Raw genomic sequence first — 13,663 nt, 5'->3', positions numbered from 1 at the left:
CCGAATGGATCGACTACATATAAATATTTAATACATCTGCAAAACACTCCTTCCTTCCTCTGTATGAAGATCAGGATTTTCACATTTGACTAGGCAGATAGTCATCACTGCCATCAACTCCATGGTGTCCCTCATTTCGTGGTGACGGATCTAAGTCCATACATTACAGATCTCCTTGTCAGTATCTATCTTGCTACCCTCAACCAAAGCATATTTCCTGTTATTTGGAGAGAATATACTGTCAGATCTGTCCCTAAGGCTCAGTTTCCCATGTGTTGAGCAGCTATGGCCAATAGCAACTGCCTCTACCCTTCTAAAAGTATTAAAAAAAAAAAAAAAAAAAAAAAACTTTTTTCCAACTCTCACAACCCACATACCTCTCTACTCTCCACCACAGATACATTATGCAACAAATAATCTACCTACAATCACTAATCTACTGTCTGCAACTATTACCATCTTTTCTGCTTGAGGAAAATGCTGAACTAGCCATAACCTAAGAGTGCTGCCTTTGGTTACACCAACATCAAAAAAGGCCACTCCACCTCATTTCAGGGTGACATAATAAAATCCTTAATATTCCTATTAACAATAAGAGTGCTACACCTGCAATTTGGCCAAAAAAGATTATCCAGCTGATAACAGCAGGATTCCCTTTGGGTAGTGTGCTGTCTGGATTACAGTTTACTGCTCATGTTGCTACCATTTCTTAAACGAAAGTCAAACTTTGTAAGCTATGCTGATGATATCAAGCTACTGACAACCATGCACATAATGATCCCCAAATTATAACCCAGCTAATTAACCATAAGCTCAGCCAGTCAAAATACACTGAATGAAGATAAATCCAACTAACTCTGCTACAGTAGTTCTCCCTGAGACTATGCCAAACTGAGATCTATCAATCTATGGATAGTATCCCCATATCCCTAGCCAAACAGCATACCAATTTTGTTTTTGACCAAAAACTCATTCAATAATCACCATGATCTCATCACATCTAGAATGCAAAGCAGCATTTGTTACATGTTCATACCCTTTGCATAACACAGTGCTATATTAACACCCCATTTATTCCTCCATTCTTTGTGGGATGGAGTTGTGTGTATCTGCCACCCCTACTACTCTGAAGCACCTGTTTGCACAAGAATTCTGGCTGCTGAGATGAACTGCATTCAAAAAACGGTCTGAGAAAGCCACAGCACCACCAATCTCAACTGTAATCAGCATTTCCAGGTCACCAACAAGAATAAGAGACATCAGGCTAACAGCTACTGTAACACTTCTTTTTTGGTATGACTGAAGTTGCTCAGGTGTGGGACTTCTGCCAGTGGAAAATCCCTATCTATGGAGTAAGGGTTACTCTGTCCCTGTGTCATAATAACACAGACTGCACATTCACAGATAGGTTTATCCAGACTCAAATGCATAGCCTGGTACAACAACTGACTGATTTTGTGAGATTCTTCAAAGAGCCAAGGTATCGAAAAAGGATCCTCAATGAACTCAACCATGAAGCTAATCTTTTCAACACCATTATATCATGCCCTTTTGGTGATGGTAACTTACCACTTCATTGGTGAAGAAACTACAGGACTTGAGTGAAAATGTTACATACTGTGTATATAACACCATCTGTAATTATGTAATACAATATGTAATGTAATACAATAGTTTGCATAAGTAGAAATTGTCACTCAAATTTATCTTATGTGTTTATCTGATGTTTGATTATTCGTGCCACAATTATTTGGGCTGTGAGGGGTACTATTATTATGTTTTCTTCTACAGTGTGTAAAGATAGAGGCATGCAATACAGGCTTTTAATAATATTGAAAAATGAAATACTGGTATTGTCCAAGTAGAATTCAAAAAAACTTTTAAAAAATTTTTCCCAGAAATTTTTTTAAAAAAATGGCACTTATGTATCCTGCTCACATCCTTTGCTACACTTTGGAGCCCCACCAAATTTAACCCATTATTGGTCATATGAATTGATTAGAAAAAACTTAGCACAGATAGTAGCAAATTGCATGTCATTACAGCTACACAAAAATGAATTCTTAGCATTCCTTTCACATTTTAATGTTTCTTTAGACAAAAAGATTGATCTTGGGAATACAAATTCCAAATGTTTTCAACTCTTCAATATTGCTTAGTCTTGTACATTGCTTGGCCATAAACCACGGGTTATGGTATCCAAAAGGAAGAGTCTAGGGGAATGAGATCAGAACTAGGAGGAAGAAGAGTGGGGGGACATCATTCTTCCAGTTAAAATTTATCCATTTAACAGGAAATGTTTCATCCAGCTGATTTCAGCTTGTTACTGGAATAATATAGGTATAGGAATAATATAGGCAATCTTGTTTCAAGATGGCAGATCAAAATAAAAACACCTCTTTCAGGGTACCAGAGCATCCCCCCCCCCAGTTCTTCCCATCATATGTACTGGGAATGTGGTACTGCAAAGAGAAACCAAGTCAAGGCTTTCTTCCATTCCAACTCATAAAACCTTTCTGGTGTGTTACCTTCTAGAGAAAAAAAAATTTTTTTTTTAAATTGATGTTATAATTTTAAATAATATTTATTTATCCTTCAATTGGTTCAATGAGCACATTTTCTGCCATTATTTTCAGAAAATTTCTTTGGCTGGACCCTTTCTTCCCCCACTGGTAAGGCATGACTGAAAATATTTTACTGACTTTATAGTTATTATGGCATTCCTATTAAAAATTATCATCCCTGCTGTTGAATCTGTAAATCCTCACATGTACAGTAAATTTGGTTTATATGGAGGCAGTCTTGTTTCAAAATGGCAGATCAAAATAAAAACACCCCTCTTTCAGGGTACCAGAGCACCCCCCCATGAGCACATATATTTGCTCAGCTATAGAACAAAGTAGAGATACAAAAGGATAGCCAAGTGGAGTTGAAACAAAGGATGTGTACTTCATCACTAAACATGATAAATTCTAAAATAAAATTACTGCTAGTAAATATAACACCAGTTTTATCTTCTCTTGATTGGTGTAGTGATCCATCAGGGTTTTTCATTTACTGAAGTATAAAAATCTATGTCAGTGCATGTGGAACATCGCAATTTTTCATGTGAAGAACTTGAAGGGAACATGAGATGCAGTCCTATCACATTCAAAAAATCCATGCACTTGCATTTTACTCCACAACCAGACTATTCTACATGGCCATTAAAGAAATGTGCAGAGGACTACATGTTCCTTATTGAGATTCAGTGAACCACTAAACAATGAGACCTACTTTACAAGAACATGTTGGCAACTAACACATGTGAACAAGGCATAACCCACATACCACATGCATTACGCTTTGCCCACATATTGATTTATCAGATAACTGTTTCTTCTCAGCACCCAGGCTAGAATGGCAGAGGAACAAATTTGTTGGTTCACATATTACCAGAATACTTCAGCAGCAATGATTGCATGGCAGCACATCCACACACACTTCATCTAATTGGCACAATACTCCACAAACAACTACAAGCTAGAATGTTGAATGATGATTTGTGGTGAAAATGCTCCTGTGGCCTGTCCAATTAGTAGATCTGAAACCTGTTGACTTTTACCCATGGCATCACATCAAAGGCATGGCATACACAGAAATAATGTTGTTGTTGTTATTTGGTTTTTACGAGCATTAGCAACTAAGGCCATATTGCTCCGGGGATATGCGGTGGTCATTTCCTGACCTTTCCGCATCCTCCGTATTTGGTGGTCACAGGCTCGAACCCTGGTCTGATCAAGAAGCGTGTGCTACGCACGGCTGCTCCTGCCCACCTGGCTACGGAGGTGCCACAGAAATAATGACCACCACAGCCAAAATGTCAAGTAAAATGGTACATAAAGTATATGCACTTGAGTGACTGTGGTTCAAACCTACATAACTGCTAAAATGGCAATGTTCTTGTTTTCTTTCTACTATGTCAACTCCTCTGACTTTACATGTAGTCATCCTGGAGTATGAACAGAAAATTTATATTTAATTAACTTTAGCAGCATTTTCAAGATACCACCAATGCCAGACATTCCAGTATTTGTATTAGCTTTGCTTGTATGACTTACAATGAATGTGTTACTGCAGGCAGCAGTCACATTCAACACAGTAATGCCATTTTCACATAATATGTGCTTTTCTTGAAACCTGCACCACTGTCCTGCAAACTAAATGTGCAAAATGGTACCTTATAAATCAACAAGCATTTCCTGTTTTAATAAATTTTATTTTTTGAATTTCTCTGATTCTAGAAAAGGTATCAGGAAACATTGATTTTTTGGTATTTTAGGAGTCATGAAATGGTGATATTTTAGGAGTTTAAGAATTCTCCTAAAATGTTTTATTTTCCTTTTGTTGTCAGAAATAAGTCAGAATATATGACATAATTCTGAATCATCCTATATATCGAAGATATTTAGCTACATACATAATTCTGAATCATCCTGTATGTCAAAGTAATTCAGCTACATACAACCCTGATTGTATAACCAGTTTGGTTATTTAGAATGAATTTCTGGTTGGTTGTCTTTAAGTAACAGTAGAGCACATTTATTTTTTCATATTATTATTATACCTAACAGTGATACAAATAGTGAATAATTTTAGATTAGAATGTAATAATCACTACAACTTACAAAACTGTTTTATATAATTTAAATGAAGAGATTATACTACTGAAAAATATAAATACCTCCAACAGAGTATATCCAAAAATGTTTGAAAATATGTTCCCAATATCAGATGAGTGAATTGGATCATTTGATGTAAGTTTTATTGCTGGTGAAGAACGCACAACAGTAACTGCTTCTTCTGCAGCAGCTGAGAATGTTATCAACACTAGAAATAGTTATGGTAGTTTAGTTTTATATTATTCAGCAATGCTTTTTTTTTTTATGGATAAATTAAAATTAGAACTAATTCTTATGAAGTGCTTTAAATAATTCAGTTAACAAAATTTCTTGATAAAAGAAATATGCAAAGAACTGAATGAACAAATTTATAAATACTTTGTTTTAAATAAATGAACACTGATTATTCTACAAAATCAATTTAAAATTACAAGAACCTCATTAATAATAACATGGAATTTTTTTTCTTTTTATCTTTCTTTGACTATAAGGATAGTTTCAGATATAACTAACATTAACACTTCCCTTGTATAAACAAAGTCACAAGAATTTGTTTAAATTATAGAAAGTGCAATATTTCTTACAGATTGCATCAGATAAGATTGACACACGTAGGTGATGCCATAATATTGGATCAGCTGTTACTTTCAGCTATATACGCATGCTCTGCAAGAGTTGCAGTCATTCCTTGACTGTGTCAGGATGGCAAGAAGGTGCAGTTGACACCACGAAGAAAGAGTGCTATTGTCGCTTTACATAAAGGATGTTCTTCCCATCATATTGCTTATAGAATGCCTTGTAATCAGTCGACAGTGAGTAGATTTCTTTCCAAACTCAAGAATACTGGTTCTGTTGATAGTAAAAAAAGGAACTGGACGCAAACATCTATAAAAGCTTTAAAAACCATAAAGCTTCTTCGTGCAAGGTGAAAAGAGAATGAGAAGAACATACAGGAGCATTAGCAAGTGCAGTAAGAGTCAGAAATGCCTCTTCAAAAAGATAGTAGTTAACAAGATTCCAATTTCATGAGATTCACAATGTGCCAAATTTGAAACAAGTTTTAAAAATATTGGAAAATGAAAGTAAATAATACTTTCTAAAATGTTATGTAGCATTTGAATGTTTTAAAAACTATTTTTTTAAATTGTTAAATTCCATTCAATATAATAATTTGTTTATATCCCTCCATCCAAAAATCTATTTGAACATGAATAACTCAAAGACTAAACAAGCTTTCAACATGGTTCCTTTTGCATTTTTTTTTTTTTTTATGAAAACCCCAAGCACAAGAGGTATTAGAACCTACAGTACTTAGTACAGTGCATGGGCTGGAGGTTGGGAAGATGAAAGAAGATATTTGCTGATGTTGAATTTGAACATCTGAATCTATCAGAAACATTTCTTCATCAACACTCGGGCTGGAATGGCACGGGAACAAATTTGTTGGTTCACATATTACCAGAATACTTCGGCAGCAATGACTGCATGACAACACATCCATACACTTCATTTAATTGACATAATACTCACAAATGACTACAAGCTAGGATGTTGGATGATTTATGGTGAAAATTTTCCTTTGGCCTGTCCAATAAGTAGATCTGAAACCTGTTGACTTTTACCCATGGCATCACATTAAAGGCATGGTGTACACAGAATCTGTTTTATTTAAAAGTAAAATTGAGAAAAAAAAATAATTCCAAAAAAAGTTTCCAACTGATTTTCAAATCCTGAGAATTGATTTTATTCCCAATGAAACTAACTGCCCATTTACTCTGAAGAAAAGACAATGTCTTAGCTTTTGTCATCATAATCAACAAATCTCAGGTCAGACTTTCAACAAAGTTGAAATCCTGAGCCTGATGCTGAGAGTTGGCATTTTTGTTCATGGATAACTTTATATTCCACTGTCCAGGTCTAGATAATTTTGGGTACAATAATTGTAATTTTTTTAAAGCACAATATTGTCATACATGAAAATACAATTTTATAATTTTTTCCTTTGTTGGCAGCAAAGGAAGCCACAGGAAAGGTTTTTGTTATTACTTCGATATTAATCTTACTTCTCTGAAACAGTTTTGCGGAAATATTCACCATGGGTATTCTAGTTTTTTTAATAAAAACTAAAAATGGTATAGCTTCAAATGGTACAATGAGCTTTACAATAGCCTCACTAAAGGCAATTAGCTGCTGCTTAAATCAGATGATGATCAATAAAGAAAAGGGAACTAGAACACTGATTCCTTGTGGTCAAGGAGTCATGGGGCCTGACTGATATTTATTAAAGATTATGTGAGGAACCATTTAGCAATCTGGTATGGGTGACCCAGGATTTACAGTTTCACCACAGTATGTCCCTGTCTAATTTAAGATTTAAGTTAAATGCAGATTACAACAGAGTCTGCATGAGCCAGCATCCCTTGTAGACTGCTTTTGGTACTTTATGGAGTCTATGCCCCAAGGACTTGAAGTTGTTCTGAGGGTAAAGAAGGTACAACTTGCTATTAGTTTAGTGTAACTAAGAGACTGACTGCTAATTGTATACACTACTATTTGCAAGGGCAACCAGATTTGGGGGGGAAAGAGATCATGTCCAATAGAAAACTATTTTTGATTTATAATTTCAAAGCAAATACAGTAAACCATCAATTTTACTGGTACAAGAGTACTGCCATACAGTCACAATAAATTTTCTTGAACCAACTATTTGCAACCAACAACTTTTACAGCATTTCCAATACATAAAAATACCTGTTTAAATTTAATAATGTGGGTAGGGTCTAAAAAACCTTTTAATTTAATGGACATTCCTCTTTCTCACTATTATTCTGCAAAATCGAGGATTTACAGTAACAACATCTCTCTCGCACATGCGTGTGTGCGCGCGCGCGCACACACACACACACACACACACACAGTAAGCTGCTTATTGTTATCATTCATTTCATGTTATTACTTTTATGAAGTCTATCAGATGTATACAAATAAACGGGGGGGGGGGGTCACTGTAATCAGCATTTCAGTTTTATGTTATGAATTTTTTGCTCTACTTTAAAATAGAGCATTAATCCTTTTCTAATTCCTGAGTTTAATATTTTGTTTTTAATAGTTTGTGTTGGTTTCAGAAACATTGGCAGTTTCACTTTTATTGACCATATTCTCAAAGAAATGGACAGTCAAATTATTTTAAATTACTTAGTTTTAACATTTCTTTCTGTCCACTTCCACCTTTTTAAAGACTCATTACCACTCTGCATCAATAAAAAATGAACGGCTGTATTCTTGCTTCATCAGTTATTTCTTTTAATTAAGTTGTGTCCTGAAGTGATCACACTAAGCAGTATCCACTGTGTGTGTGTGTGTAAGGTCAAATGAAATATTAAGATGTCTTAGTTGCAAAACAATCATACATGCATCACCAAATTATCAAAATTTATCAATAATTATTCCAAAAACATATTTCACACAAAATATGATGGTAGTATGTAAACAATATAAAGGTCTAATTTGTCATCATTGACACACCAATGTTTCTTTAAGCTGAAACAGGAGCTGTTGCCTCAATGTACTGAAACAAAGAACCTGTCTGAAACTTAAAATTTAGTAGAACTTAAAATATTTTACTTCCACTGACAATATCCACTGATTTGCATCAGGTCTGCAGTTATAAAAATGTAGATAGATTATTTATGACTGGCAACTTCAATCATTATGCTTTAGGAAGCTACCAGTCCTGGTAGGATAATAAAATTTAATTTTGGCTTTAATATTAACCTCTCACCAGTAGTGCGAAGGACTGTTCTTCCCATATATGTCATTTGAAAAATCAGCAAAAAAAATAATTGAAAGTTGTTTGTTCACTTCTTGACACCACCTTTATTTTCAGTCTTTTATGAACTGTGAAAAATCCATTTTTTATATTAATATATTTTTAATTAGTTTTTGAAATTAAAACTTCCATCAGACTTGTTGGTAAGCAAAATGCAAATCCACATGTTTCAAACTGGATGCCAGAATAACAGGAGTACCTGCTGCATGAAATCTGAAGCACACATTTTAACAATAAATAAATAATTCAAGAGTTTTATTACAGACAACATTTCAATGTCACAGGGCATTACTGATTGGAGGAAAGGGTACATTAGTAAAGCCAGCTTGCTGTCAATAATTGAACATAACATATGCCATTCAAATTAAACCCCAGGGACTTGGTGATTCCCATCTGGTGAGTATGGGCTTGGCACACCCAGGGTCCTGAGCTGGATATCATCATTCGTCTCTTTCTTGGTGATTCCCTTTTGACACTCACACTCTCTCACAGGATAACTTGGGAATTTTTTTTTTTTTTTTTGGCTGGTGCAGCATTCTAAATGCTGGTGCAGGATGCTGCACCATTCAGGATGCTGGTGCAGCATCCTGAATGCTGCAGCATTCTGCAGCATTCAGGCTTCCTTGCACTATATAGCTAATAATAACTATTATGTGTGCTTATAATTAGGTTTAACTTAATTCCTGAATTTTTCCTAATTGCAAAATAATTAATGAGGATTTCTTGAATTTGCAATGGAGAAATTAAAGACATTTTCAAAAATAGCTATTAGGAGTTTCAGATGTGTGGATGGAGTAGATGATGAGCACAAATTGCTAAAATATTGCCTGAGGTCTCATTGACTGCACATGACAGGCTCAAGGTTAAAATAAATATTAATTTTCAGCTTTAATCTCAAGATTTCATATCTTAACCTATAATATAACTTTCACTTCAACTATTAAATTTCACATTAAAATATTGGCTAAAGTAAATATTAATTAAGAATGGAAAATGGTACTTCTCCTTAATACACACCAGAAGATGGATTAGCTTAGCAGATTCAATTTGCAAGCATTTGTTCTTTTATCGTTGTGACTTTCTAGAATAAAGGGGAATGCCATAGATGAAATAAACACTGGCAGTGAGCTAGACGATCTTGTAATAATTGAGTAAAGTGGAGGAGAAATTGTTGAAGATAAATACAAGAAAGGCACCTGGGGTGGATGGGATCTATCCAGTTATATTAAAGGAGGCAGCAAAGGAAGTAAGCAATCCGTTAGCCATAATTATGAGAGCTTCCGTGGACTCAGGGGAGGTACCCACAGACTGGAGATGTGCAAATGTAACCCCAATTCACAAAGGAGGATCAAAGGCTGACACAAGTAATTATAGACCTGTGATTTTAACTTCTGTTCCAGGAAAATTAATGGAAGCACTGGTTAAAGAAGCACTGCAGGATCATCTTGACAAGAATTCAGTTATAGCTCAGACACAGCATGGTTTTGTTAAGGGAAGGTCTTGCCTGACCAATTTGATTGGATTCTATGATGTAGTCACAAAAGAATTGGATACAGGGAATAACTTTGATATTATATATTTGGATCTTAGAAAGGCTTTTGATACTGTTGCACATGGAAGACTGCTGCACAAATTGGAGCAGTGTGGCATTGGTGGCAAATTGTTGCTATGAATAAAGGGATGGTTGAGTGGCAGAAGACAGAGAGTGGTAATTAATGGACACTGCTCATCATTGACTAATGTTATTAGTGGAGTCCCTCAGGGTTCAGTGTTGGGTCCATTGTTGTTTTCTATATTTATAAATAATATTGATGATGGTATATCAAGCTTAATGACCAAGTTTGCAGACGATACAAAGGTTGGCAGGGTTGTTAAGGACGCTACTGACGCTATGCTGCTGCAACAGGATCTGGAAAAGTTGAGCAGATGGGCTGAGAGGTGGCAAATGAAGTTTAACATTGACAAAAAATGTAAAGTACTACATATGGGAAACAGCAACCCCAGAGCAACGTATCAACTCTGTGGTACTACACTGACAGTGGTAGAGAATGAAAAGGACCTGGGGGTAATTGTGCAGGCAGATATGAAGTTCTCTGAGCAGTGCAGACGGGCTGCTAGAGTAGCTCATGGTGTCTTATCAATGATATACAGGAATTTTTCTAGCAGGGATAGGGAGGTAATTATTCCCTTGTATAAGGCAATGGTCAGGCCACACCTTGAGTACTGTATACAGGTCTGGAGTCCTCATTTCAAGAAGGATGTAGAGCTGCTGGAACGAGTACAGAGAAGGGCAACAAGGTTAGTGAACGGAATGAAGGGTTGCTCTTACAAAGAAAGGCTTAAGTTTTGCAAATTACAGTGTCTGGAGACTAGGCATCGACAAGGTGATCTGATAGAGGTGTACAAAGCCTTGAATGGTTTGAGCATGCTCAATGCTGATGGGATACTGCCTCTCGCTCAGAATAATCACCTGAGAGGGCATAAATTCAAATTGAGGAAAGACAGATGTAGGATAGATGTGTGGAAATTTGCCTTTAGCCAGCGGGTAGTTGGTTGGTGGAACAGACTTCCATCCCTTATTGTGGAAGTTGATAGCCTAAATAAATTTAAGGCTCAGCTGGACAAATATTTTGAACGAACGGAGGGGTGAAGTGGAAGGTTTTTTTTTTTTTTAGCTGATGCTGCATAAGCTTGCTTTCTTGCATCATATGCCTCTACTCATGCTAAAGATTGGAATAAACAAGCAATACATGATACAAATGAGCAATACAAAACAAGCAAAACATGGCACAAAAAAGTGACAATTTCTATGTATTTAACAAATGCTGTTTTAGCCTTTTTTCTGTGCAAATGCACCAATTACTGTGAGAAAAACAAAAAATTCTATTTATTTGATGGCCACTGCTTTGGGCCGATTCAAAATGTGGCTATCTAATTTCCATTTCTCAAATACATAAATATTTTACTTTGTAAAATATTTATATGTATTGAGCATTACAGCTCTGGTTCATACTATATAAATATTTTACTTAGATTCCTCTTATTTTATTTTAGCAAATTAAATCCCTAGTTTTATTTGTTATGTCTGAACATTGGAAAGCACCTCAGATATCGAACTGAAACATATCCCCCCCCACAACTGACTCATCTCACTAACTTAATACCCGTCACCTTGATTTCTTTTATTTGTTGTTGTTGTATTTTGACAAGTACAAAAATTGTCTTCTCTTTAGGTACTCACCGTTAATTTTAATTATTTAACTTTGTTTTAAAGCCTTTCCCAAACCCCTCCCTCCTGTATCCTGGTGGTTGTCTCCGAAAAATGGCCCTTTCAATCCAGAGTCTATATGCAGATGAGTATGCCAGACACATTTTCAATTTCACACGTATTCGGGAATACATGTGAAATCGGGAATACAGTACTACAATTCGGATAGTATAAACTATAATCAATCCTATTTGGGTTGATTGTAGTTTCAAGCCCCCTATAAACAGTAGTGTAAAATATAACGAAAAACACCGAACAAGACCACAAATACATAGAAAACTTTTCGGATTATTAGAGAAAATAAGCTTACATGAAAAAATTCCAAATTTATACAATAAGCAATCCATGTTGACGCCTACAAACAGCAACCGTGTAATACTCTCATGCGCACAGATATTCAGAGTTCACAGTCACATGCTGCGGAATCGAATCACATGCATAATCAAGAAATATGCCGCACTTAACGGAGCAATCAAATATTTTCGTAATCTGATCATACATTTGCAGTCGGCATAGAAAAAAATGATTTTATATATATATATAAAATTATCTGCTTAATTCAAAAAGTACTCGATTTTTTTTGTTTTCTATCGTTTTGGCATCAAATTATTTCAACATTCTCTCACCAGGTGCCGCTACTATCACTGTTTCATTACACGGAAAGTGGGTTAAATTTTTTTTTTTTTTTTTTAATGCAACTTAAAAATAAAAATACAGTATGGACAAATGTTGATCCAGGGAGAGAGATGATAACTATGCTATTTACAGTGTAAGATTATTTCCTCAAGTGAGAATAGGTCTCCCTTGTTTTCAGGGGATGTGCTGCCAACTTGTTAACAAGGGGTTGGAACGAGAAAAATTTCATCAAAGGTAATCTTCGGTTAAAATAATCTGTTACATGTTATCATACTAATTTTTTTTTTTTTTTTGACAAGGGCTGTTTGCGAGTCCCCCCCCCCCCCGCGCCTCCAGCACACCTGTGCTTGTTTTCTAATGCCCAAGGGATCGAAATGAAAAGCATTACGAAACGATACGCTCGTTAATAAAATAACTTATTTTTAACTTAAAATTAAAATAAAATTACCGAATACGTGCACAAGGGAGACCTATTCTTACTTGAGGAAGTTGGTAAACTTCCTCAAAAAAATAATTTTTTTTTTTTTTTTTTACAGATAACGGGAAGCACTATATGCAAGAACATAGTTTTTGAACTCCGATCCATTCCAAGCTTGCTGCTATCCAGAGTTGCAGTTCTCAGAGTAAGTCCTGCAACTCTACCATTCTACGTCTCGGATAAGTTTTATAACAAAAATCCTCTGGATTTCGATATGATTTATCTAAATCGTAGAATGGTAGCGAAACATTAAAAGTTCCGCCCATTTTGCGGCGATTAGTAATAGAGGCATGTGATGCAAGAAAGCAAGCGTATGAACTTATGTAGAATCAGACAAAAAAAAAAAAAAAAAAATTCACACAACCATTCCCTCTAAATGTTTGTCCAGTTCATCCTTGAATTTATTTAAGCTATCAACTTCAACAACTACAGATGGAAGTTTGTTCCAGCAATTAACCACTGGCTAAAGGCAAATTTCCGCACAAATTACCGATTGTGATATTACTGTACCTCAATATTTTAATCAGGGACCAGTAGCCATTCAGACTATATAAGCAACTTAAAAAATAAACAAGGTTACTAGATCTATCCTAAATTTGTTCAATAACCTTTAACAAATTATTTTTTAACTACAAAAATAATCTGAAAAATGTATATTTTACCTGAAAAACTTTCAGGTAAAATATAGATTTATAGATAAAGGATTAAAGATTTTGAAAAGGTAGTAACTTATTGGGGCCTATTTAAGCACTCGCTGAGCCCAAGGCTAGGCAAAAATTCTGTGACCCTAT

The 13,663-nt window shown here is 35.3% G+C and overlaps 1 protein-coding gene across 1 annotated transcript in view; it reads right to left on the bottom strand.

Moving 5' to 3' along the window:
* The window catches only part of ATP6AP2 (ATPase H(+)-transporting accessory protein 2), a 109,765-nt gene extending 97,504 nt beyond the window's left edge, over positions 1–12,261 (bottom strand). Inside the window, exons 1-2 of the mRNA XM_090377069.1 lie at positions 12,069–12,261; positions 4,724–4,869 (exon numbers count right to left, since the gene is read on the bottom strand). Coding sequence (XP_090233195.1) covers positions 4,724–4,869; positions 12,069–12,105 — 183 coding nt within the window. The 5' untranslated portion in view covers positions 12,106–12,261. The remainder of the gene's footprint in view (positions 1–4,723; positions 4,870–12,068) is intronic.
* Between the last annotated feature and the right edge of the window lie 1,402 nt (positions 12,262–13,663).

The sequence above is a fragment of the Mastigoproctus giganteus genome, chromosome 7, assembly GCF_048544385.1.
Source record: "Mastigoproctus giganteus isolate SK-2022 chromosome 7, ASM4854438v1, whole genome shotgun sequence".
NCBI lineage: Eukaryota > Metazoa > Arthropoda > Arachnida > Uropygi > Thelyphonidae > Mastigoproctus > Mastigoproctus giganteus.
This window is presented reverse-complemented; position numbering and strand designations above follow the sequence as displayed.